Source organism: Lycorma delicatula, chromosome 1 (assembly GCF_047948215.1).
Source record: "Lycorma delicatula isolate Av1 chromosome 1, ASM4794821v1, whole genome shotgun sequence".
In the NCBI taxonomy this organism is placed as follows: Eukaryota; Metazoa; Arthropoda; class Insecta; order Hemiptera; family Fulgoridae; genus Lycorma; species Lycorma delicatula.
In genome coordinates this window covers 162947841-162970687 of record NC_134455.1, presented here as the reverse complement: position 1 = coordinate 162970687, position 22847 = coordinate 162947841, and the positions used below count along the sequence as shown (strand labels likewise).

At 30.6% G+C, this 22847-nt stretch overlaps 1 protein-coding gene across 2 annotated transcripts in view; it reads left to right on the top strand.

The window, feature by feature from the left end:
• The window catches only part of dsh (Segment polarity protein dishevelled), a 94758-nt gene that overhangs the window by 8035 nt on the left and 63876 nt on the right, over positions 1 to 22847 (top strand). For both annotated transcript variants that reach the window (XM_075366319.1, XM_075366310.1), the window contains exons 3-6: positions 1606 to 1712; positions 6979 to 7067; positions 14790 to 14858; positions 19814 to 19996. In XM_075366319.1, coding sequence (XP_075222434.1) covers positions 1606 to 1712; positions 6979 to 7067; positions 14790 to 14858; positions 19814 to 19996 — 448 coding nt within the window. The remainder of the gene's footprint in view (positions 1 to 1605; positions 1713 to 6978; positions 7068 to 14789; positions 14859 to 19813; positions 19997 to 22847) is intronic.

Genomic DNA, 22847 nt, shown 5'->3' with positions numbered 1-22847 from the left:
ATTTTCTACAAAAAATTCAACTTTATCACTTGTATCCAACATATGTGTAGTTGAAGATTCAAGGTATTATTTAATTTCTTGAATATGTTGACCAAGTAGCTCAATTTCTTCACAAATATACGATCTCAAAACTTTTCGACTTGTTTTCTCTTCTAGAAAAATGGAAATTTTATCTTTTAATTCATATAGATGTAAAAATTCCCCATGTGATAACCATTTCGCCTCGCAATAATATAGTAACACTGAATCTACTGTACCCATACCTTTACAAAGTGCAGAAAAGATTCTTGATTTTAGGGGTCTCATTTTTATATAATTTACTATGGTTACAACCGCCTTGTTAGCACAATATTCTGACCAGGACTCATTTCTTTGGAAATGCCAGCCATGTCAAGCTGAATTAAAAAGTTTTATCACGCAATTTCCTGAAAAGGTGATTCTATACATCTTCAGCTATATCACCAATTTGACAGGCAAAAGTATCATTTCATAGAGGTATGGACTACAATTGTTTGCAAAATTATCTCCAAACATAGTTTTTACAATCTCAATTGCAGCTGGCAAAATAAGCTCTTCACCCATGGTGTGAGGCGTTTTACATCTGGCTATTTTATATAAAACTTTGTAAGAGGCAAGTAAAGCTTTTTCATTCACAAAAGTTTTTTTTTTAAATTGTTTGTTTTTCATATGATTTTAATTTTAATTTGAGGAATTCTCGGGGTTTGTTAACATACCCATTATGAAGTGTTTCCAAACGTTGTTTAAATTTATTAGGTTTCATGCTGTCTGCTGCTAAAGGTTTTTATCAATTGACACACAGGGCCTTTCTTCATTTACTTCAGTACAGGTAAACCCAAAAGTTAAGTATTTTAAGTAGTTAAGAATATTTTTTTAGTACCATGCTTGACTGTGGCACTTGTTGATGTAAAAATTTATCCATGATTCTCTATAAATCTACTGCTGTGAATACTTAATACCATGAATTGCAATTAACATGCTACACAACATACACATTCACCATAGATTCGATAGAAGGATCAACTCAACTGAGACTGGCTGGAATTGAATGAGGTGCAGCATTTATACATGTTAGTGCAGATGTTCCAGAATGTTCGAGACAAATCGGAACTTCTTGTGAAGCTGTGAGAATGTCCAATATGGTGGGTATAAGAGAGGAATAGAGAGGGTTTTGTCAATGCAGCAGGTCAGTGTTGCCAATTATTAATAAATTTACTTATTCTTGATAATTTGAAAGGTTTGTAATTAAGGTTGTAGTGTAGCTTTAGCGTCAAAATACTCAAAATACATAATTATTGTTATGGCTTATGATCCTGTGGGGAGGCGATGAAAATTATGATGAAAATTGGGTCATGAATACTGAAAGATTGAGAAACAGTGATATGATGTAAGGTTGCTTATTTTGTTAAATTGATTTATCAACTGAATTTGTTTTATACTGTTCTGGATAGTATTATTTTATTTTTTTAAATATATATCGGAATGAGTAGGTTTTTAAGGCATTTTAACTAAAGGAATTCTTTATAAGAAAATCTTTCTTTCTTTTTTTTATTTATTAAAAGACTTTTTTTAAGGACTTTTTTTCAGTTGGTTTCTGCTGAGGGAAGTAATGTATCAGATGGTACTTCTCAAGGTACTGAGAGTGCAGGACATTCTGACAATAAACCACAACAGGAGCGAACTGTGGAACCACCGTGAGTTATATTTTGTAACATAATTATTTTTGTAGATTTAGAAAATTTTTCTTTATCATGTTAGTATATCATTTATCCCTACCACACATCTGTAATGCAGAAACCCTGCTAAAAACTAGGTAGTTATGAATGTTTTCATATAATAGTATTGTATACCATTTTTGCTTATTTTTGAGTAGTTTGTTTTTATTTACTTTTTTTTTTACAAGCTTTCAAATTGGTTTTTCTTTCTTTATCTGTAAGAAGTTGGCTAATATTTGTGTATTCGTTCTTGTTGGAGACATTTCATTTCATAAGTTTTTTAATGTCTATAAATTATGTATGGGTTGTATAATTTTCAAGAATTTTGTTGTGAAGACTACATTTCCAAGCAGAAAAAATTGAAACTGCATATTAAATTAGTATTTTATTTTTATTTATTTATTTTTTTTAATGTTAACTACACTTTTTGATAGCTTTGTATTTGTAAATAAAAACTACAAGTTATCTACATACAACAAAAATATAACTTATTATCTTAATTAGAAAAAAAAAAAAGTAAAATTAGATAATTAAAAATAAGGGTACTCAATTGCAATTGTAACTATATTTATGTGTTTGTTTTAGAAACGTAGGGTTATCCTTTTTATCACGTTTTTTATTTTTTTATTTATTTTATTAGGGTTGCTTAGTTCATCAAAAGAAGGATGTTTTTTTAAAGTAAAAAAGTATTTTTGTTTTTTTTACATTTGTTATTAGGTATTATTTATGAGTGTAAGATTCAAGTTATATGAGGTTATCTTTGGATCAGTAACAGTGCAAGGTGAAAAGGTAAAGATTCTACAATTTTCTGATGATATAGTAATTCTGTGAGAGTAAAAAAATCATTAGAAGAAACAATGAATGGCATGGATAAAGTCCTATGCAAGAACTATTATATGAAAATAAACAAGAACAAAATTAAAATAATGAAATTAGTAGAAATAAAGTAGATGGACCACTGCATATAAAAATAGGATGAGAAAAGACTATGGAGGTAGAAGAATTTTGTTAATTTGGGAAGTAGAATTACTAAAGATGGACAAAGCAGGAGCTATATAAAATGTTGAATAGCACAGGCAAAACAAGCTTTCAGTCAGAAATATAATTTGCTTACATCAAAAATTAATTAAAACATCAGGAAAACATTTTTGAAAGTATGTTTTGAGCATAGCTTGATATGGAAGTGAAACTTGGATGATCAGAGTACCTGAGAAGAAAATATTAGAAGCTTTTGAAAAATGTGGTGCTCTAGGAGAATGTTAAAATCAGATGGATGGATAAAGTGACAAATGAAGAGGTTTTTGTGGCAAATTGATGAAGAAAGAAGCATTTGGAAAATATAGCTTAAAGAAGTGACAGACTTACAGGCCACATTTTAGGCATTCTGGAATAGTTGCTTTGATGTTGGAGGGAGAGGTAGATGAGAAAAATTGTGCAGGCAGGCAGCATTTGGAATATGGTTATTAGGGATATAGGATGTATGGGGTATACTGAAATGAAATGACTGGCACTAGAAAGGGAATCTTGGAGAGCTGCATGAAACCAATCAGATGTCTAAAGAAAAAAAATTGTATTTTGGGCAGAAAATATTTATTTATAGATTTCAGTTGAGTTAGTTCAATCGTTGTCAGGTGGTGACCTTGCCTTTTCTTTAGTATTTGATGACCTCTGGTATAATTTATTATTTTTGGGAATAGAAACCTTTTCTTGAATTTTTTACAGAATATTCAAAGAAGAGAGTATTGTCTCATTTGAGGGTTATTTTGTTTTTAAAGGTCTGATCGGTCATGAAATTAAAACCACAGTGAAAATAAAATTTTTTTATTTGTAACAAGTACTTACATAGTTACGCTATTTCTCTACATAGTCGCCACTCTGATTTAGACATTTGTCGTAGCGTGGTACCAACTTTCCAATACCCTCGTCATAGAATAGAATGGAGCATGTGTTTTCAGCCTTATTTTACACTGGTCTGCAGTTCGATGTCTGTGCCAAAATGTTGTCCTCCTAGCCAGCGTTTCATGTGAACAAAGAGGTGAAAATCAGATGGAGCCAAGTCTGGGCAGTATGGTGGGTGATCAAACACTTCCCAATGAAAACACTGCAGGAGCTTCTTTGTCTTTGTTACAGTTGCAGTGTGCGGCCGAGCATTGTCATGGAGAAAGACTGAAGTCTCTCACTCACAATGGTGTAGAGAGCTGACCTTGAAATTTCAGGAAACGAATCACTTAATACAGAAATTGTGAAACGATTTTCTCGAATCCACTCGCTCAACGAGATCATCGGTTGACACTTGCTTCCTTCCCTGACCGCCTGCATCATGAACATCTGCACGTCCTGCTTTAAAGTTCCTGCACCATTGTCGCACTTTGCTGTCACTCATTGAAGTTTCACCATACACATTACTTATTCATTGATGAATTTCAGCTGCATTACATCCCTCAGCCTGAAGAAATCGAATTACCGCACTCACTTCACACTTGGCGGGAGATGCTATTGTTGTAGACATGTTTACGTGCTAGCTGCGTGTTCAGATCTAAATGAAGTGACTGAAGCGGTGTGATTGAAGGCCATATTAGAGACGTTGCACAACACATTTTAAATGTGTAATGATTAGCCCATTAATAGGTATTAATTTATAACTAATTTTGTTTTGGTTTAGGCTTGCAACATAATTTGTTACTGCAGTAACGTGTTATTTATGGTGTATGGACCATTTAAGGAAATGGTTTTTTAATTTGTGTAGTGTTTTTATCATCAGTTTTAGATGGCAAAATTTTTTGAGTGACTGAACTTAAAAAATCGGAACCTTTTGGTTATTGATGAACTTACATTACTTATAGACTAGAAATTAAAGAATTTTAAAATACTATGATTGGGAAAAAGCTCGTTAAAAAATAAAAAAAAAATATGATATGAATATTAAATAAAAATCTTTGTAAACAGTGTAAAACTTTCTTTGTGTACCTTTGTAAACACTTCATTTTTAAAAAGTAAAATTAATATATGCTTAAAATATATTCTGTATTAATTTTAATTGTTCTTATAAATGTTCTTCATGTTTGTAGTTCAGATTGTGCAACCTAATGGTTAAAGAGGTAGCCAAATGACAGGTTGATAAAGCAATTATTTACCTAATAGGTACTAGTGATAGAGATATAAATTATAAAGTTGGTATGTTGTTTTATCCTCTAAGACAACGTCTCAATCACCTAATTTTGTTAAGCCTTCCATTGAAATATGTGGTTTGTTTCCTTAACTAAAATATCATCATATATGCAATGCATAAAATATAAAATTGATATGAAATAAGGTTTTCCATTATTTATATTAATAAAACTGTAATGGAAAATGTACTTTGCATTATTCATTTCATCAGTTTTATAGTATGATGCATGATGTATCATGTTAAAGTTTTAGTAGCTCTGAGTAAATCACATTTTTTGATCAAGTGAAACTTTGTGAATAAAATAAAAGTATAATGAACTGAAAATAAAATTGTTGATTAGGTCGAGCTGATTTGAAATTTAAATAATAGTCTTTGAAGTATTTGAAATAGAAATGATTACTAAATAAAAATAAATTTCTAGGAATCTGTAAAGCAGAATTTTTCTAGTTGTTTACATAAGGATAAAATTAAATCATTGTGAAAAAGACTTAATTTTGAAATTAATGAAATTATCATTTTTCATGAAAACCAAATCATTTAGTTTAAAATTTAGCAATGAGCAGTTTTAGAAAAAAAATGTGAAAATTTTTATCAATGAAAACTTCTTTATTTATATAAAAAAGGTTTCTTTTATGAGATCTTTATTTATAAAGAATGGTTTGATAAAGAATAGAAGAACAATAGAAAATATTGTAAAACGGTAAAGACATACTATACTATAAAATTTACCTTCTGAATCTTTGATCTTTTGAGTCCTGAATGTAAGTATAACATGCTCCTTGAAATTGTTTGGACTGATGCAGTAATGCTTACAGATTGAATAATGATTCAGAAAGGTGTTCCAGGACATAGCTAACTGGCCAGTTATAGGTCATATTAACTAACATGAGAAGGCAAGTTGATGGGAGAGGGAAATTATACTATCAAAAACATTATAAAATCTTCCATGATGTTTAGGAAGAAAAACATCTTAAACAGAAGAAACTACATCAGTACTATAATTCTGCAGAGTGAAGAAATTCCTGCTGTTCCAGTAGATGAAGTAATAAATATGTTAACAAATTAAAGCAATCAGTGCGTAATGAAGTAACAATAAGATAAGATATTTTATTTTGTACTCAAATATTTACCGTTTAAAAAAAATTTAGTGATTGAAGAGAAGTGTTCTGTTTGACCAATGGTAGAACAGTGTGTGTGTGTGTGTGTGTGTGTGTGTGTGTGTGTGTGTGTGTGTGTGTGTGTGTGTGTGTGTGTGTGTGTGTGTGTGTGTGTGTGTGTGTGTGTGTGTGTGTGTGTGTGTGTGTGTGTGTGTGTGTGTGTGTGTGTGTGTGTGTGTGTGTGTGTGTGTGTGTGTGTGTGTGTGTGTGTGTGTGCGTGTGGTGTGTGCGTGTGTGTGTGTGTGTGTGTGTGTGTGTGTGTGTGTGTGTGTGTGTGTGTGTGTGTGTGTGTGTGCGTGTGTGCGTGTGGTGTGTGCGTGTGTGTGTGTGGTGTGTGTGTGTGTGTGTGTGTGTGTGTGTGTGTGTGTGTGCATGAGTGTAAGGTTTTGTGAATATGTCCACATTGTCTTCGGATTTTTCAATTATTGAAACAAGTTTATTATTATCTATAGTCAATTATTATTTATAGTTTTGCAGTTCTTTTATTGATTTTCAGGTTACGTAAAGTAATGAGTAATTTCTCAATCATTCTTCTAAAACCAGTTGCTTTCTTGAGTGATTTGAGATGTTATAAATCATCTCTCATGGATTTTGCATATTCTGAAAGTTTGTTTTTCACACCTTTTGTAACCTTCACCTTTTATAATGAGGTTGAGAATATTGATTTATTAATTGTGTATTGATTTATTTAATTTTTGAGAGTACAGCTGTAGTCGCTGAAGATTAAAAAGAGATGACTGAAAACATTTTGAATATAAATATCACATCATTTATATATTATAAATATTGTATTTATTAAAATTTTGTTTAGTTTATTTCAGAAAGCTTTTATTTTTAAATAACTTTTATGATCACTAATTGTAGTTGACAAAATTATACAAATGATATTTTTATAATATGATAGTTGTGTAATTTTCAGATTGGTTAATTCTACGCACATTCCTCGCACAAATCCTCCAGATGACCTCACATGTACTGAAACTGAATCGATTATTAGTTCAAGGCCAGGTACTGCTTATTAGTAATTCAAATTTTTATAATCTTTGAACTTTTACTAAAATTTGAACTTCTGAATTTTTCTCAAGTTTTTAGTATTTCAAACTTTTATCATTTTGCAATGTAAATAATCACAATGTTTTTTTTTCATATTTTTCAGTAATTGAGTTTTATTATAAGAATATTACTTTTTTGGTGTAAATTTTTTTTAAAAGTTTTTATTTAACTCTCTTTAGGAATAATCAAATCTTGCAACTGCTATATCTTTTGATCTATCGTATGAAAATCAATGAAATTTGGTACACGTATGTAACTTCGATGACAATACAGCACTACGGTGTCAGAATTTGATTGACCAATTTTGGTGCGCTGTGTGCATTCGCCTGGCGACTCTTTCTCAACAGACTCTCTCCCGTTAGTAGGAGTCTGTTGTCAATTAATTTACAGATTATTTAATTTAATTTCTAAGTGTATATATTATTTTTATTTGTATCTTACATTTGCAGTTTTATTAATTTTATTTATTAAAGAAAGGATTATTAGTTAATATTTAGCAGCAAAAAAAATATTTTTTATTTAGCAGGATAGAGTTTTTGGCATGCATCTAGCCACTGTATCACATGGTCCACTCTGTGCCAATAGTAAATATCAGCAGCTGGACCGGCAGCTAACACAATCTCACACCAACTTACACACAAGACTAAATGAAGAAGCCAACTCCCTGTTATCAATATGGATAGCATTAGACATTATATTTCTATTAAGAACTATTAAATTATATATCTCGCTATCGCTCAAACCTATTTTAAATATAAAAACACCAAAATGTTCAGAAAATATTCTCTATGCACTAATATCTCTTTTCTTAAAATATTTCTGTAAAATACTTAATATTTTTACAGACATGAGGATACGAATGCATTGAGTGTCCAGGGGCAGAGCACCTTGACCGGCTAGTTGTTTACACTGGTTTTAAAGTGGAGTAATATAGTTTTGTTTTATGTATCTAATCAATACTTATGCCATTAAGAGTTAAAAAAATATTTTAGTTTTTGAAAGTCAGTTTTTCTTAATTACCAGTACGCTGGATCTATAAGATACTTATTTAACTGTTTTCTTTGTTGGGACTGTTGCTTTTATTTGGAAAGTATAATACTCAGTGCTGTTCTCATTGTGATTTAAAGTCCAGTAAGATAAAACTTTTCATTTCATTCCTACTAACATTGTTCCTACAGGCAGTAAAAGTCAGGAAATATAAATTTAGTCAGAAAAAGTCAGGAATTGTTAGAAAAAAAATCAGGAAAACTAGGAAAAATTGCACAAAATTTCAGAGAATTGTATTTTTGTAACTGAATTAAGATTATGTTATTAATAAAGTATTTTTTAAATTCTTATTTAGATATATTAAATACTTTTCCGGCATCAGGAAATGGTGACCCCCATCGTCCAGCACATTACAACTGTGTGTATCAAGCAGCCATTAACATGTCGTGTTCTTACTTACATTCCCTAATTATTCTCTTATATTAAAAGAGGAATATTCCAAATTGCAATTAATTTTTTCGTGGTGAAATTTTAACAAAAAGTTACCATTGAAAAATTTAAAGGTTTTTATCTGTTTTCTTGGAGTTTATCTCAAACGCCATGATTTTTTTTTATATTAGCCAATAACTGCTTTTAAATGGCATCTGAAAAGATTCTGTTTAATGGCCAGTGGTTAAATATAAACCTACACTCGGAATTCAGTTGGTTGAGAAGAGGTAGAGATGTGTATTAATTAAGAAGAACAGATGATTTCAGATCTAATGCTTTGTGTCAGTAACACTGTATCTCAACATAACCTAAAAGTACCACATTTTTAATCACAACTTCAATACCAGTGAACCAATTTTTATTTTATTTGTATCAAATTACTCGTCATTCAAAGAGCCTTCCAATGACGTGTTACAAGCTACATAGTCTCATTTAAAAAAATAAATTTTTGACCCTTGAAAATTTAAAAAAAACATTTATGGGCAAAATTTTGTGTTTGTAATTTAAAAAATAATTTTCATAGTTTTAATCCACGTATTATGATTATTTCATCAAATGATTTAAAAAGTAATACGCATAAATTTAAAGTTATTTTTGTTGGACTGAAATTTAAAAAATAAACTACCCGAAATGGTTTTTTGTACTTACTGATCAAAGGGATGGGTGGATTTTAATTTTCTTTTCACCAGAATTTGTTATTTTTTTCAGGTTGTCAATTAATGTATTTAAATACTGCCATTGCCATTTAAGATTTTTGAGTTGGGATAGGTTTAGTGTTGAGGGGGTGAGTTCCACCCTTTAAAAGTAATTGAAAAAGGTTCCCTTCAAGAATGGTGTACATGCCTGCAAATAGAAATACGACAAGACTGATAGTTGTTGAATAATAAATGTGGTAACTTTTTAAATGACCATCTGGTATACTATATATATAATATGAAGGACGTTCAATAATTAATGAGATAAATTGATGTAGAGAAAAAACTATTTATAATGACAATGAAACTTTATCTCACTACTTTTCAACATAGTCTCCAGCAACATTTAGACACTTATCCTACAGTTCTGTGAGCTTTCTGATTCCTGCAGAATAGAAAGCTTTACCTTGCTGTTTGAACCATTTTTATGACTGCTTCACTGTCATCAAATTCTTGCCAGATGAAAAGTCTTTGAATAGGTCAAACAAATGAAAATCGGATCGGGTGAGGTCTGGGCTGGTAGAAAGTTCTTTGAGCTCAGAACAGACGTGAATCCAAGTGTCTATGGGCTTCAGTCAACTGTTTTGGAACCCATCTCATACACGTTTTGCGATAATTCAGCATGTCGTGAATGATTGAATGCACGGTTCCAACACTTAATATTACACAAACTGGCAATTTGTGAAATTTTGCTTCCATGAATAAAATCATTTATGCAATTTTGCAGCATGGTAGTCTAAACTTCAACTGGTCTTTCAGAGTGGAGATCAGTCACATTTTTTTTGCTCGAAATAAACTATTCCACCCACTTATACATGTTACTACAGTTTAAACACTTTTCATCATACTGTTTCAACATTATTGAGTAAATTTCTGATGGTTTTATACCTGAGAGCAGAAATCTTTTCACTGAATGTTGCTCTTTCGGCATACATGCTTCAAGCAGAGCTGACATTCTGAAACAAAGAGTTTATGTTAGTATTACGATCGAACAGCTGATTAAATATGTTCCCAAGGTTTCTAACTTGATCCTCAAAAATTTCATTGTCATTGAATGAAAGGGTTTTTCTCTACATCTATTTATCTCATTGATTATTGAATGTCCCTAGTGTGTATGTATGTGTATATATATTATATATATAATATATATCAAAGACAAAAGCATAAAAACCGTTTACCACCAAGAGTACAGAATTTAATAATGTTTCTTACCTTATGCTTATTATTTTTTAATAGCGCTTTTGAGGTTTTCCCTCTTCATCAGCTAAACTTTTCTTTTGTTTCTCAAATAACATTAAATTCAAACATTAAAATTACAGTATATAAAAATATGTAGTCAGAATATTAAAAATATGAAGTTAAAAATTCAAAATTTTTTATTTTGTGGCTAGCCACACATACAGTACCGTACTGAAGTTATTTGCATTTATTATATAAATGTGCTGCTGTCTAAGGTGGTTTTGATAAAAAAATCTCAAAAGCACTGTTAAAAAATAATAAGCATAAGGTAAGAAGCATTATTAAATTCTGTACTCGTGTATAGAATGGCATCTGTAAATGGTTTTTATATTTTTGTCTTTGAGATATTACTACAGAGGGGAAATTGACAAAGGTGTAGCTTGGACAAAAGCCCAAGGTGTAGCTTGTAAAGGTGAAAATTATTGTTTTTTTCAGAATCTTTTTAACTGTATTATAACTAATATCATGTTGGATAACAGTTTTCCTAATCGATGAATGAGGGTCTTCAACAAACATGTTCAAAATTGCCGTTAATGATTTTGCATCATTAGTGGCAGTTTTTTGGTCTCCCTGTGTTAGGATGAGATCCAGATTGGTTGACATGAATTTCACACACCATAAATAGTAATTTTGTAACTATGTAGGTCTGCATGCGTTTCTACCTCCTAGTATCCTTCAATTTAGTATGAAGCTATTTCTGTACTTTAATATTATCCTGTATATACTTGGTGTGGCAGAATTGTTTAAGCGGTTATGTGGGGGGATCAATGCTTGGGTGATTGTGGTGGTAGGCAGGTGCATGTGGTCAACCCACCAGGTTGGTCTAGTGGTAAACGTGACTTCCTAAATCAGCTGATTTGGAAGTCGAGAGTTCCAGCTTTAAGTCTAAAGTCAGTTATTTTTACACGGGTTTGAGTACTAGATCGTGGAATACTAGACCGGTGTCCTTTGGTGGTTGGGTTTCAATTAACCACACATCTCAGGAATGGTCAAACTTGAGACTGTACAAGACTACACGTCATTTACACTCGCACATATCATCCTCATTCATCCTCTGAAGTATTATCTGAATGTTAATTACTGGAGGCTAAACAAGAAAAAGAAAGATGCTTGTGGTCTCCCTCCATTCTGTTAGTGACTGCATTTCAGTAGCCAACATGATTTACATTGGCACATTGTGGTTTTGCCATGTGCGTGTATTTTGAAAACCAATCTGTAACCACAATGCAAAGAGGTTTTCTGCAATGGTTCAACATTCTGCGCAACAGTGCTATTTCTGCATACAATTCAGTCCTGGGTTGTTAGTTGGAGGAAACTGGTATCACCCTAAAAAGAGGTAAACTTGGTTGACACAGGTCCATCAGAACAACAAAAAAAGGAGCAGCTGGTCAAAGCAGCAATTCAGCAGTCACTAACACGTTTTGCTGGAAAGCATGCTGCCATGTGGATGTCAGATTGCAATTTGAGTAGGATTCTGCATTTCAATTCTAATTTTCAACTCTTGAAAATAATGATATCCCAAGATTGAGCCCAGCAGACTATGCCAACCATCAAAATCTATTAGCAAATGCTTGCACAGGTTACTCCTGAGACAGCTTTCTTCAGTAACGATGAGGCACTTTTCACTTCAGTGGGTCTGTGAATAAGTAAAATTTTCATTACTGGGCTGAAAATAACCCCTTAATTATTTACAAAAGACCGTTAATTCCCCTAAACCAACAAACAGTATGGTGTGCTGTATCTCAATAGTGCAAATTTTTTTGTAGCCCAGAATGGCAGAAATTGTTGAAGAAGAGGGATTGGAAGGACTTATGGTTGTAACAGGGTGGGCCTTCAGCTTACATACCCTGAAATTGACTCAATGTATTGAGAGAAATTTATCCCAGATGTCTAGTCTCTCTGAGGAGTAATGTTGGATGGCGTACGTAGTCACCTTATTTGAGCATTTGTGGATTTCATTCTTTGGGAATATATGAAGGAAAAGATGTTTAAATGTTGCCCTCACACTCTTGCAGAGCAAAGGGAGCAGATTATTGAAGAAATTAATGCCAAACCCCGCAATATGTGTGAACGAGCTGTACAAAGCTTCAGATTGTCTTCAAGAGTGTGTTACTGTTAACGGCTGCCATATCGAGGATATTATTTTCAAAATTTGATTATTAAATGGTATGTACTGCTAATTTAGAAAAAATAATTTTTTCCTGTATATACTCCCATTACTTTTTCTCTCCTCAAAACTGCTTAATCAATTCTGCTGCACTCTGTATAAATATATCAAAATAGCCTTGTGTTTTACAGATGTGTTCACCTAAAACTTCACTTAGACAGATTCTGAATAATTATTTTGCTACTATATGGTATAATTTAATATAATTTTGTTGCAGCTGTAAAAACTCTTAGTTACATTTTTTTTTGTGTAACGAGTTATTGGCTAAAAACGTTGGTCTCAAGTGTGGTTCCTGTAAGTAAAATATAGAAATTACATTAAAGCCCAGTAGTTTCTCTTTTCAGATTTCTTTTACCAGATAGAGTTTCTAGAGCCTTTTCTCTTGAGCCATTCTCTATAGTTGTTCCTGGCTTAAAGAATTTATATCATCCATAATCTATTTTTAATACTCCAGCCTACCCCTTTTTTTGTGGTTTTTTTTTCAATCATCCCCCTTAGTAATTGTCAATGAAGGATGATGTGATATAATGCAGGAGTCTTAAATCCACCTTCAAAGGTGTTTTTGTGGCCTGTAGATTCAAAAGAAAAAGGTTATATCTTATTTTATTTAATAGTTGTATTAATAAAATAAGTAAATAATAAAATGTTCAACATCTATTGTACTTAATTTCATTCATTATTTGTTGAATTTCTGTAATAAATAAACTGTAGTAGTAAATGCCACAAAACTGAATTAAGTGAACACATAACAGTTAAAGAATTTCCTAGACCAAGAATTGCATATTTTTAATGTTATCTCGGTTTTCATCTCAAGTATAACTTTAACAACCTAACTTTTTAAGTAAATAGTAAAACCATTAATTAATAAATTATTACGCACATTAAGCAAGAAAAGATTTAAATGCTATCACATAGAAAAAAATGCTGTAAAAAAAAAATTCTCAAAATTTTTCGAATGTACTTAAAAGTAGTGTGCATGGAGATTCTCCTTTTTTGCTTAGATGACAATGTAGCTTGTAAATGAACATAAATATTTTTATATTTGATTAAAATATTCTTGTTCCGAATGGCATCCCTCAATTCATTACAGATTAGAAATATTGGTCTTAATATTTGGTGGTTTCAATATTATAATTAACAGAGTTAAATTACATATATGCAAACACGAGAATATAAAATATCCTTTCAATTTTGGGTATGTAATACTACATTAAAGAATTCATCATAAATTGTTTATTTCGACTTTATAGATGGCATCCATGTTTATGAAAAGCAGTCGTTAAATATTACCAAAACTGTAATTTGAAAATGCCAATGTATAAAGAATTTATGGAATAATGTAAGAATAGTATTTGATAAAGCAGATAAAAATTTTGTTATGAAAAAAAATTTCAGGCGATATGTAACAGTTTTCATAAAGAATTTAAGAAGGTAAAACAGTCAATTTATGAAATGGATGTTCTCATTCTATATCTTTTCACCAAAAAACTGTAATGAATTGCCAAAAATAGCACTGCTCATTGTCAAGTAATTTTTAAAATCTTCGGGTTAACTTCCTGTAACTAATGTTTTACGCGTAAAACTTTCTGATTTGTTAAATCAATTCTTTTGATTTACAGATTTTTTTTATCATTATCTGACTTTAAAAATTCCAAACCCAAGCTGTTTTCTTTTTACTACTTAATAAGCTGATGGTATAGCTTAAAACATCTAATAAAATACCACATGTCTTATATTTAATATTTTAAACTGGACAGAATTCTTAGCGTGCATACTTGAAATGTATAACATATGTAGTTTTCATCTGTGAATGAATGCACAAGTATTTCTACTTGTTACAAGTTTGGAATGTCTATCTATAAAAATTATGTTTGTGGGTGGTGGAGTATTTAGAACGTTGCATTTCAGATCTGTAATTAAGTACATGACATTTCAAGAACTTGTTACAAATAATAATGTTAGTGGCTAGCGATTGGTTATAATTCAATTCTTCAAGAATATCTCATGAATGTAGTTATTTAATGCAAGTATTTGGTCAAGAGTAGTTTTTGCCTTTATAAGATCTTATTCAGTCAGTATAACTTGTTTATTTCTTTTCAGGTCATCATAATATGCACAAAGAACCTAGACCGCATGTGGATAAATATGAAAAATATCATAAATATAATGGTAAGTTTATAAATGCAATCTTATGCTAGCTCATAATGTGTATGAACTGATCAAAATATAAATATTTCCTTTCAAGTACATCTTTATCTAAAAGAAAATATTACATCTGATTATCATAGTAATCAGGGATGTTGCAGTTATGTAATCTTTTAATCGGTTTTATTAATTCCATTTTTTTTCACCAGTATTATTGCTTTTTCTTTATTATGTTTGCCCCTACTTGCATTATACATACTTATTTTCTTTTGATCGGTTTATAAAAATTTACAAATTATTTTTTTCCAATTTTATTAGCAAATCACTTTTTGATTAAATTTCCCTCAGCTAAACTTAAAAATTACCCCCTAAAAATAGCTTGTGTGTAAATTTGTTAACAAAATAATGTTCAAACTGCTCCTCTGAATTATTTGATTGACCTCAATTACTTTAATTTATCAGAAATTGACTATGTAACAGCTTCATAAAACACAATATTATAAAATTACTGAATAGTTATCCACTCACTTTCTAAGTGATGATGATTGTTCTTTTTTTTAATAAAGGCTTTTTTAATCTAACTATTATTAACGGTATTAGCACTATCATTAGCAGTATTTATGTTAAAAAGGTTAGGAGGAGACCCTTTGAGTATGTAATTGAATAATACATTCAGCCTATGATGTGTTCATTTAATATGTCACTTTTGTCAAACTTTTGTGTGCAAATTTCATATTTTTCAACTATATCGAGATCTTGTTTTCTGTGTGATATGTGTAAATAATAAAATATATTAAATTAAATTTAGCATTAACAGTAACACAGTTGTATAAATGTTTATTGTTAATTTGTTTTACATTGTATTAGTTATTGTATTGAGTAGTGTTGTGATAGTACTAGTAACAATAACACTATGGAACAATGATTTTGCTTCATGAAAAACAACTGAAATAATTAAAACATAACTGCTAAATGTCAAAAATCCTTAAATTTTATTCTCTTCTCCCTCAGTTTCAAGAAATAAATTTTTATATATTTTTTTTTTTTGTAATTCATACCTGTGATGCACAATGATGTTTCACAAAATGTTATAAATAAATAATAAAAAGCGATGTTGGTAATACTATTCTTTCTGTTCTCTGTTTTAGAGAATAGAAAGAATCTTCTGGAGTGATAGATGAAAATAACAACTTCATCAGCTGATATTATTATCACTGAATGACATATGTTTCAACATGTGTTCGTGAAAGTATGTGAATAACGGCAATGGTTTTTGTTATATTTGTGGACAATTTATGTTGAAATCTCAAAGGAGGTCAGTGGCTTCATTAATTAAGAAAGCTTATAAAATTTATTTTGGTTGCTCAGTTGGAGACCAAGACAAACCGTGGGCTCCACATATGTGTGTTTCAACTTGTGCAAATGACCTTAGAGTATGGCTTACTGGAAAAAGAAGCTCAATACCTTTTGATGTGCCTATGATCTGGAGGGAACCCCATGATCACATTTCAGATTGTTACTTTTGTCTCACTCAGGTTGCTGGTCATACATCCAAAAAAAATGTTTGATCACATACCCCAATATACCGTCATCTTCGAAACCTGTATCACATGAAACCTTAGCTATTCCAAAAAGGCCAACAGAAGATGATCTCCAGAGTGAAGGATCAGAGAATTTAGAAACTGACCAAATTACTGAAAATACTGAGGACTATTTGCCACCAGTATCAGGTCTGCACCTGATTTTTCAAATGGAACTGAATGTTCTTATTCATGATCTTGACTTAGCTAGAAAGAAAGCAGAGCTCCTAGCTTCCAGACTACAGAAATGGCATCTATTGCAGGAAAATGGCAAAACATCTATCTGTTTATTGCGGTCATGAAAGACATTTACTACCATTCTTTTCTTCAAAGCATATATGGCCTTTTGCACAGATATTGATGGAATTATGAAATTTCTGGGATGTGAACAAACCAGAATAATGACGATTGTTTATAGATACTTCCAAGGCAAGTTTGAAAGGAGTTCTACTTCATATAGGAAATGTTCTTCCAAGTGTGGTTGTTTTCCATGTAATAAATATGACTGAGTTGTATGAGACAGTGAAACTTTTACTTGTTTCTGTGAATTATAATATTTGCCAATGGAATATATGTGGTGACTTAAGTCAGATCAATGCTTGCTGGATGCAGCTTGGTTATACAAAGCATAACTGTTTCCTATCTGAGTTTGATAGCAGAGCAAAAAAATCCCATTATACTGTGAAAGAATGGCCTGTGTGTGAACACTATGAACCTGGGACAAAGAACATTTTACATGAACCACTTGAAGATCCACATAAGGTATTCTTGCCTCCACTACATTATCAAACTTGGTTTGATAAAATACTGTGAAGTTCATGAATCAAGAGCAAAGGGGATTCCTACACCTGCAGTAGAAATTTCCTAAAATGAGTGATGCCAAAATCAAGGAAGGTATCTTCATTTGGCCTCAGATAAGAGAACTAATGAAAGATGTAAATTTTGATGCGTTGCTTCACGAAACAGAATGGGAAGCTGGGAAAGCGTTTAAATCAGTTGTCATTGGAAAACACAAACTACCTAATTACAAGGAGATAATTGGCATATAAAAATATAGGATGCAACATGTCTTTAAACATATTTTCTGCCTAGCCATGTAGATTTTTTCCAAGAAGCTTGCAGATGTTAGTGATGAACATGGTGAGAGATTTCACCAATCTCAAACATTGTGCAAATGACCAGAATGGTCATTCTAAGGCCAAGGCAATTATTGGTTGGTTGGAGGTTTTGGAATGAAATAAATTCAGCTAGGCATGTAGAATTAAAAAATCCAGTTCGTTTTATAGATGTAAATTTTTCAATTCCTGTACCTTAAAATAATGTAAAAAGAGTATAATCAACTTTATTTCTATTTTTACACAAATTAATTTTTTTAAATTCATATATAACAAAAAGAAAACAGTACTGTATTGTTTTAATTTATTAAAACAATTTTTTATTTAAACAATTATTTTTATTGTTTTAAATTATTAGCCTTTAGTTTTAAAAATATTGCTAAATTCAATAAAAAGTAAAATTACTATTTCTCTCAAACCTTACATGAAGAATATTTTTGAAAACAAATTTGAATTCAGGAGAAAAGATCTATAAGAAACACCTATTTTCATTCAGACAGCAGAAAAAAGTTAAAATCTGTTTCACAGTGATCAGTTCCTATTTACATATTTTACCTTTTTTTGAAATTTTTTTTATTAAATTGTTTTTATACTAGTCTTTGTATATGTGTTTAACTATTTGAAAATTGTTCTGTTGGAATGCCATATTTTCATATTATGTATGAACTGGCAGATTGCATCAAATTTTAAACATGCCGGTTGTTTGCAGAACATTTTACTTTCCTAATTACAGTTTGCCCAGCGAAAAGCTTTTTTTGTAAGTTATGAGGGTTAAGAGAAAAGGAAATTTTCTTCTAGAACTTAATCAAGGAAGACCGCACAATGATGATAGCAAGAATGATAACCTGGAGAAATGGGTGTTGAAACATATTGAGAAAAATCTAGAGAAAAGTACAAGAAGAAATTCGTTATACTCCCTACAACCCACATCCCTAACAATTTGTTATACATATTCCAAATGTTGCCTGCCTACACAATTTTTTCCTTTTACCTGTCCCTCCAATATTAAAGAGACTATTCCAGGATGCCTTGATGCTATTATAAGTCTGTCTCTTCTTTTAGCTATATTTTTCCAAATGCTTCTTTCTTCATCTATTTGCTGCAACACTTCTTCATTTGTCACTTTATCCACCCATTTTATTTTTAACATTCTCCTACAGCACCACATTTCAAAAGCTTCTAATCTTTTCTTCTCAAATATTCCGATCGTCCAGGTTTCATTTCCATATAAAGCTACACTCCAAACTTTTACATGGAATATAATTAATCCTATTTTTTTCGTATAATGATAATCTCCACTCGATCATTGTTAAAAACAGATTGTGTAAAATGTGAAAAACTATGTGTTAATAAAATACTTTTAATGTATTTAATTATTTTTAGATAAGTGAAAAGGTCACCATTTTGCAATATAAATAATGTTCAGAAGTTTGTTTGTTTGGTGTAGGTGTAATTAGACATTATTTAGCATTTAAAATGTGAAAAAATTCATACTTATTAAAATTATAATTTTAATAGTGATGAAGCTCCTATCTGGCTGAAAATTATGTCATCAATTATCTGTAAAACTCAGTTCTTTGTCAACTAATTCTCATTAAAAGGTGTCATTTAGTGTTTTACATTTTAGGTAATAAAATTAAGCTATAATGGTTTATAACTTTTTTCAGTTAAGAATATTATAAAAAAATTGATATGGCTGCATTTTGAAATTTATGAATGTGTATACCATAATTTTATATTTATTAGAAAGTTGATGCAAACATGTATACCAGATTTAATAATTCCTGAATCTGATCATGAGAGGCTAATTTTTCTTTAAAAAAAAAAAAAAAATCGGGACAGAAGGAGAATGGGGGGCAAGGTCAGAATGAACGAGGGGATCTCCATCTGGATGCTAAAATGAAAATGATGGAATCTGAAAATTAATAGTCAGGTACACCTTTTTTTTACACCCAATATACTTACATGTTATTTATCTCCAATACACATGTTTTGAAAAATTTATTATTGACACTATATAATAGTACCAAAAAAATTCAATCGATACATCTCAAAATTAAGGAAAATTCAGGTAAGTATCTAAACTAGCATGATATACCCCTTGTGTTGGAATTTTTTAACAGTTTCATTTTATAATAATTAGGTATTTAATTATAATCCCGAAGAGATTATAATTTTATCATTATTTTCAGTTTTGTAAACAACATATCTGGCTAAAACTAAACTATAAACCAGATTAAATTGTGTATAATTATAATTTCTAATGTTAAATTTTTCTTTGTAGGACATAGAATAAACGGTCATTCAAAGTTACATGGACGTCAGGGGCATGTGTATGAATCTTCATCAATGGTTAGTTCTGATCTTGAGACAACTAGCTTCCTTGAATCTGATGATGATGCTTCAAGTCATATAACAACAACTACTGGACGTGTTACAAATTTATCTATTGATAGAAATACATTAGGTAAGTTACATATACACTGTAATGGCAGATTTAGTGCTATAAAGAAAATAAATAAATAGTTGAGGGTTTTGTTTCTCAAAAGTTTTGTAAAAAAACTTATGCTGGATTTATCTGGCAATTTATGTTCTATCAATATTGAAATATTTATTCTATGGAAATTAAAACAAATTAGTGGTAAAGTTGCATTAGAACTTAAGGAAGGAGGCCACTACTGTAAGCTAACTGATTTCAGCTGCATTATTGTAAACCACAGTATTTGCTAAATACTGTGGTTGGAGGAAATAGGGTTATTGGAATTTTAATTGTTTTCATCTATGCTGTTGTTTTTGATGATTCCTTTTGGTATCAACTGTATTTTTGCATTAGGTTTGATTTAATTAAAATGAGTTATTCCATTATTGCTAAACTTAAACCTACTTTAGTGACTTGCTTATCTAAGAACGACCAAAGTAAGTCTTGACTAATTGGTAAATATAAAATAACAGATTAATTTGTTCATTTTAAATGCAAGTAAATATGTTTCCATAACTTTTTACATTTACTTGATATCTTTCTTTTATGTAAATATAATTTTGGAACTAGGTCCTCTTCTGGGCAAATGCCTCTTCCTTTATATTTCATGCTTCCCTCTCTCTTGCCATTTTAACTCAGGTTAAACCAGCTCACCTTCAACTGTCTTTAATTCTCATAATGCGACCTGTTCATTTCAATCTGGCCAACTCCACCACATGATGCCATTTACTCTTGTTTGTTACTTTGTAGTTGTATTCCTATCTAATCCTTCCAAGTAATTTATAACATACTCTCCATAGCTCTTTGGGTAGTCTATCCTTATTAATCTTAGTGTAAGACATCAAAATTTTTTATCAATTAAAAAAATATTTTGCAAAATATTAGGATACAGGAAATTATGTGAAGGAAAAAGAAATCAATTCAAAAAAAAAAGATTAGAAAAATTGAAAAAAGCTTAAATTCAGTATGTATACTAGTGAAATTCCATATAAGGAAAGATTTTAATCAGTTGATTTATTGATAATAGAACTGTATTAAAAGATCATATGTGACATTATATTAGATATTTTATTGTGACATTATTAGTCTTAGGTGTTAATTTGACAAAATTATTTAATTCAGTCTTGATAGTCTTTGGTGGACACTACAGTACTAAGTTATTTAAATCTTTTTTTTTTTTTTTTTTTTTTAGTTGTAGCCATCAATAGACTTCCAAATTCACTTTTTTTTAAAGATGTTCATAACATAAAGTCCATTTTCAAGATAAAAATCATCCATTTTTTGACTCCTTGCTTTTCTTACATTGTATCCATTATTTACAATAACAGTTTCAGCAGCATGTCTTTTACCTATATAACTGTTAAAGTCCTAAATCATTTGCCCATTGTTATAAGTTGACTTTTACAATTGTAGTGGTTCTATTCAGTAGTTTTGTAAGGACTGAATAAATTAAAATCATTTTCATCATCTTGAGGAATATCAGTTGTCTTGAGGAATATCAGTTAATGAATATCAGTTGTCTTGAGGAATATTTTTTTCTTTAGTAGAATGTAAAGATTTTATTAAATTCCTAACGATTAATTAACTAGCAGTTAATCTCCTACAGCATCTTACGGGTACTAAAATTTTTCATTGTACTACTAGCAGATTTTATTGCTATTGATTTCAATTTCATTTGTTTAATTAAATATGTAAATATTTAAAATAATGACATATTGCTCTAGAATACAGGATTTTATATAACCCCAGGAATGTGTTTGTGAACGGGATATTATTTATGAACAGGGTTATGTTATCAGTGGATTTGTTCTAAGTAGATAATTTTTTCTTTGTTTTACTATTCTTGTCATTAAAGTTTTAACAATGAAACAGAAAAATATATAGGTGGGACACAAGAATATGACTATTTTCAAATTCAGAACCACCTTCATAAATTGTAGGATTGAATTAGGAGTAATGAAAGTATTAAAAAAATTACTTAAAAAAAATCTGTACATACACACACACACACACACACACACACACACACACACACACACACACACACACACACACACACACATACACACACACACACACACACACACACACACACACACACACACACACACAGCAAGAGAGAGTGAGGGGGGAGAGGGAGATAGAGAGAGAGTGGGGGGAGGGGGATAAAATATACAGATTAATGCAGTTTGTTTCATTTACCATACTTTTATTACTTAATTTTTATTACCATACTTTTTTATTCATCACGTTTTAATTCTTGAATTCAATTTTTAAAATTTCAAACAAATTCCAAAATGTTGTTCATTTATGGTTCTGATTTTCTCAGTGATTGATTATTTTCAATTTTACAGTTCAATCTGATTTCTCTTAAAATGTTTCTTTTTTAACCCCCATAAAAATATTTGAAATATTAATGCCTAATTAATGTTGCTCTCTGAGAAATTGACCATTTACAACATTATTCATTTAGTACCTGCAGACATTCTTGTAGCATATAATGTAGCACCATCTTGTAAGAACTATAAATTCATCTTTATTAAATTTCTTTCTTTTAAATTCTCATTGATTCATCTTTTAAATTCTTTCTTTAATGGTCAAAAAAATTGAGCATCAGCTAATTGAGCTAACTGTAACCGTTATTGATTTGCTACATATTGCAATATGGATATGTAACACATGTAACTTCAAATATTGTCACTTCACATCAAACAATTAGTTTTCATTACATAGGGGCTGATCACGCACAAGATAAGTTTATTTAGAAGACTAATCCCCACCGTTGTGTTTGTTAACACATCCTGTTTACTAGAAGTGAGTTTTTCTGATATGATTAAAT